The sequence below is a fragment of the Pleuronectes platessa genome, chromosome 8 (genome assembly GCF_947347685.1).
Source record: "Pleuronectes platessa chromosome 8, fPlePla1.1, whole genome shotgun sequence".
Taxonomy (NCBI): domain Eukaryota; kingdom Metazoa; phylum Chordata; class Actinopteri; order Pleuronectiformes; family Pleuronectidae; genus Pleuronectes; species Pleuronectes platessa.
The window spans coordinates 20,188,252-20,192,228 of record NC_070633.1 but is presented as its reverse complement, the minus strand read 5'-3'; the positions used below and the strand labels follow the sequence as shown (position 1 = coordinate 20,192,228).

Here is a 3,977-nt window from a genome sequence, read left to right as displayed (position 1 = left end):
ACACCTTCGCATTATTAGGGTGTCAGCAACAGTGAGACTGTTGAGACACCAGTTTGGTTTAATGAACGTGACCAGTAATTTGTTGAAAATATTTAATCCTCAATATATATCATTAAATTTAAACAGAACCCACTGAGGGGTGGACGGATCACCGCAGTGCAAAGGGATTTTTTTAAATGTTCTGAATGTGAATGAGACAAGTTTTTCTGTGGACTTCAAATATAACATGAGAAACTCATCGGGGGAAACTCCCCCTGTCAGCAAACACAACAACTAATATTAAAAATATTTACTTTTATTCTTTTAAGTAATTTATCACATTATTTTAAATTAGCCAAACAGAGTCTACAAATTCTGTCTGACACACAAGGTGAATTAAAAAAGCTTTCCAAAAGAGTCCCAGTCGGCATTTCTTGTGTTTTATGGGATATATATTTATGAATATAATAAATGGGTGAGTTCAGGCCACCTTTTAATGTGAAGTTATACGAAATTCATCACCTTCGTCCTGTTATGTTTTGATTCTTTAATTTCTTTTTTTAAATGCAGAAAAGATCTAAGATTAATATTTATGAAAGAACACTCTCCAACAATCTGACACCAGCCCTGGAGTAAAATACTCAAAGTTTGTCTGCACAAGTACAAACTGAAGTAAAGGATGGAAATATTAGAACTTTAAGGCAAAAACAAACACATCTTTATAAGATAATTTTATAAAGGAGAGTGAGATAGGACGCTTTAATTCTATGCAAACGTCCGTTCCAAAACTATTGAGCCTGTGTAAATGTTTGCCATATATATCAGATAAAAATTCTAAAGCCCGAAGGCTTGTGTTGAATTGTGTTCTCAATATAAAGTTGTTTTTTTTAAGACCAGAAAAGCAACATAATTGATTTCACCATACCTTTAAGGCTAGAGCAGAATTTAAGATCAGACTATTCCCACAGCAGCTTCACCATGAAGAGAAAGTGAAAATATCACTGCATCAGTTTGTTTTTCAAATAAATGAGTGTGCCTTTTAACTTCACGTAAATTCTAAATCATTGTACAAACAACTCCCTGTCACTCAGTGTTTGAAGATCCTCACACAGAACCTTTAAATGTGTCACTTTCATAGTCCCTTGAGACAAAACATGTCCCCCAGAGATTTGGATACAACAACAAACCAGAGACGCGTGTTTCCAAATTGCGCACAAAAGACAGAGTCTGAAATCATGTTTCATACAAATTTATTCAGCATTTAAGAATAGAGGATGGTCTTAAAATATGTAGAAACGTCAGTTTAAATAAACCTTTTCGTTCAGGATAATGAGTAAACATGACACTGTCAGAACCATCACAGAACATTTTTACAAAAACAAAAGTTTGAACATTTTTCACGTGACAAAAAAAAACATCGGGTTCACAAGCTAAAAAGAAAAGAAAAACAAAAAATCGTACTATAAATAAAACTTGCGTTTGCGACCCGCACAGTCTTAACATTTCATTTTAACCTAGGTCATGAGGGAGGGGGGGAGAAAAAAAAGAAGAGAGACAAGAGATTACAAAATCTGGACACAGTCGAGACAACTGACATTCTACAAATGAAGTGTAAACATTTATGTACCAAGTTTCCATCCAGCTTTTCTGAAATACACCGGCCTCCTCACGAGGCCACATGCCTTTTCATAGAGAGAAAATATGGCATTATTTAAAATATAGAAGTCCAATTCTTCTACTTATGTTGATTGCTTATACTTGTGATAAAAAGCCTCTTTGCAATGCAATTTACTCTGAAGGGCTCAACGCTCAGTTTCGATCCGTTTCAAATTCATGTGGATGAACTCAGGAAAAAACGTGTGTTGAGATAGAAGTTGAACAAAAACAAAACTGTTTGAACGTTGTTTCTTTAGCAAACAAAACAAAAAAGTTCAAGTATCCGAAGTACTTTTTGATGAAGTTTTTTTAGTCTTTTTTCTCGTCGCGCCGCTCTCAGATGTGGGTGAGAGGTAGTGTCCCGTTGACGCCGGTCCCTGCGCTCTGATAGTGCGGGTGGACGCTGTGTAACCGGCTGCTCTGCAGGGAGGAGTGCTCCGCGCTGTCCCCGCCGGGCGGCAGGTACATGCTTATCATATCCCTCAGGTCCCCCAAACACGCCCGCTGAGAGTGGGACGTGATGGCCGGGGGCGGTGAGCTCGGCTCGGTCTTGCACGCCATGGAGCTCAGGCCCATCGCGTTGCTGCTCTGCTGCGTGTACGCCGGGGACATGCCGTACGTGGAGGCCGCGTTCATGTAGGACTGCGCCGAGGACATCATCGGGTACTGCAGGCCCGCCATCTCGTACCGGTGCATCTGCTGGATCTGCGGGCTGTTCATGCTGTGATGCTGAGGGTAGGCCAGCTGGTCCTGCATGAGGGAGTACGCGCTGTTCGTCCAGCCGTTCATGTGCGCGTAACCGTCCATCCTCTGCCCCACCACCGCGTTGTTGACGACGTTGGCTCCAGGTGGCAACAGTCCCCCGGGCAAAGAATACTTGTCTTTCTTCAGCAGGGTCTTGGTCTTCCTGCGGGGACGGTATTTATAATCCGGATGCTCCTTCATGTGCATGGCGCGTAGACGCTTGGCCTCGTCGATGAATGGCCTCTTTTCAGCGTCGGTCAGAAGTTTCCAGTCCGCGCCAAGTCGCTTGCTGATTTCAGAGTTGTGCATTTTGGGATTCTCCTGAGCCATCTTCCTCCGCTGGCCCCGGGACCACACCATGAAGGCATTCATGGGCCGCTTCACCCGCTCCGGGTCGTTGGCACTGTTGTTCTTTGCGCCCTGCGCCGAGCCGGACTGCGGGAGAGGGCTCTTGAGCTCGGTTTCCATCATGTTATACATAGTGGCGGCGTTCGAGGTTCACTCGAACTCAAATTTGAAAAAAAAAAAAGTCGATAAAACAGCGCCTAAAGTCAAAGAGGTAGAGGTACTGACCAGTCTGGTAAGACGATGGAAAAAAGTTCGTGCCAAAAGAGGCGACTGAGTCCGCAGGTGCTTCTGGTTTCTCTCTGCTCAGAGCTGCTCTGTCCCCCACGGCTGTGAAACAGGAGTCTGTAAACTTCTCTTCCAAGCTCATCTGTTAATAGGCCGAGTGGCCATGTGATGTGGACTGACAGCGTGACAAAGAGCCGCCGGCGACCAATCAGCGCGCAGCACCGCGCAGCCAACCGGAGCGCACGCCGGGGTGTTTTGGTTCCAGGAGGAGGGAGGGGAGGTAAAGTTTTTTAAACAGCGGCGCAACAACCTGAGCGCAAAATATCACAGATTTACAACCCGCTTCTCTCTGATAATGAAGACGAGCAGTTCATGAAAAATACAAGCAGCTTTTTGTTTTGTTTTTTGTGGCCCGATGGCATCGTTATCAGCTCTGCGCCAAAAGCAAAGCAGAGCACAGGTTCTTTGTGTGAAGGTTCTTCCCCATGAGGGACTCAGTGGAATGAAATGAAATGTCAAGGCTGCAGAATGGAGAAGAAGAACGATGTATGGTTTATATAAAACCTGTGGCTACATGTGCAGGTACATGTATGCTGCAGGGAAACACACGTTCTGGAGGATCAGTGTCAGTAAATTAGTCTCATTACAGAGGCGGATCCCAACAGGCCACGGCCGAACTAACAGGAGCGCATATACTGGAAATATCGGTATAAAAATGTGCCTTTGGCAGAAAATAAAATCATTTAATCTCATCCTGCTGTCAAACAGGCGTTTATTCATTTTCATTAATGACAATTTCTCTAAACAGTATGTGCCAACTTTAACATAAAACTGTAATGTTTGGGATTTTTGCTACCAACACATTCAGCATACATAAATAGCTTGTGTATATTTTTTAAAAATGGCATTAGAAATCCTTTATATTTTGTGAATCTATTGCCCAAAAGTTGTTTTCCAAGAGTTGTTCAGTCTCTTTCGATGCTGTGAAAATAATGTCAAGTCCAGTGCATCAATTATTTTTACCT

General features: G+C 43.0%; 1 protein-coding gene across 1 annotated transcript; it reads right to left on the bottom strand.

Annotated features, from left to right (window-relative positions):
• Nucleotides 1-1,212: 1,212 nt before the first annotated feature.
• On the bottom strand, nucleotides 1,213-3,096 carry sox3 (SRY-box transcription factor 3). The gene has a single exon (XM_053429595.1). It carries the CDS (start codon nucleotides 2,857-2,859, stop codon nucleotides 1,972-1,974), a length of 888 nt encoding a protein of 295 aa, XP_053285570.1. The 5' UTR covers nucleotides 2,860-3,096; the 3' UTR covers nucleotides 1,213-1,971.
• Nucleotides 3,097-3,977: the final 881 nt, after the last annotated feature.

Coding starts and splice junctions, on each gene's coding strand:
- sox3 (XM_053429595.1), bottom strand. CDS start 2,859: ATGTATAACATGATGGAAACCGAGCTCAAGAGCCCTCTCCCGCAGTCC.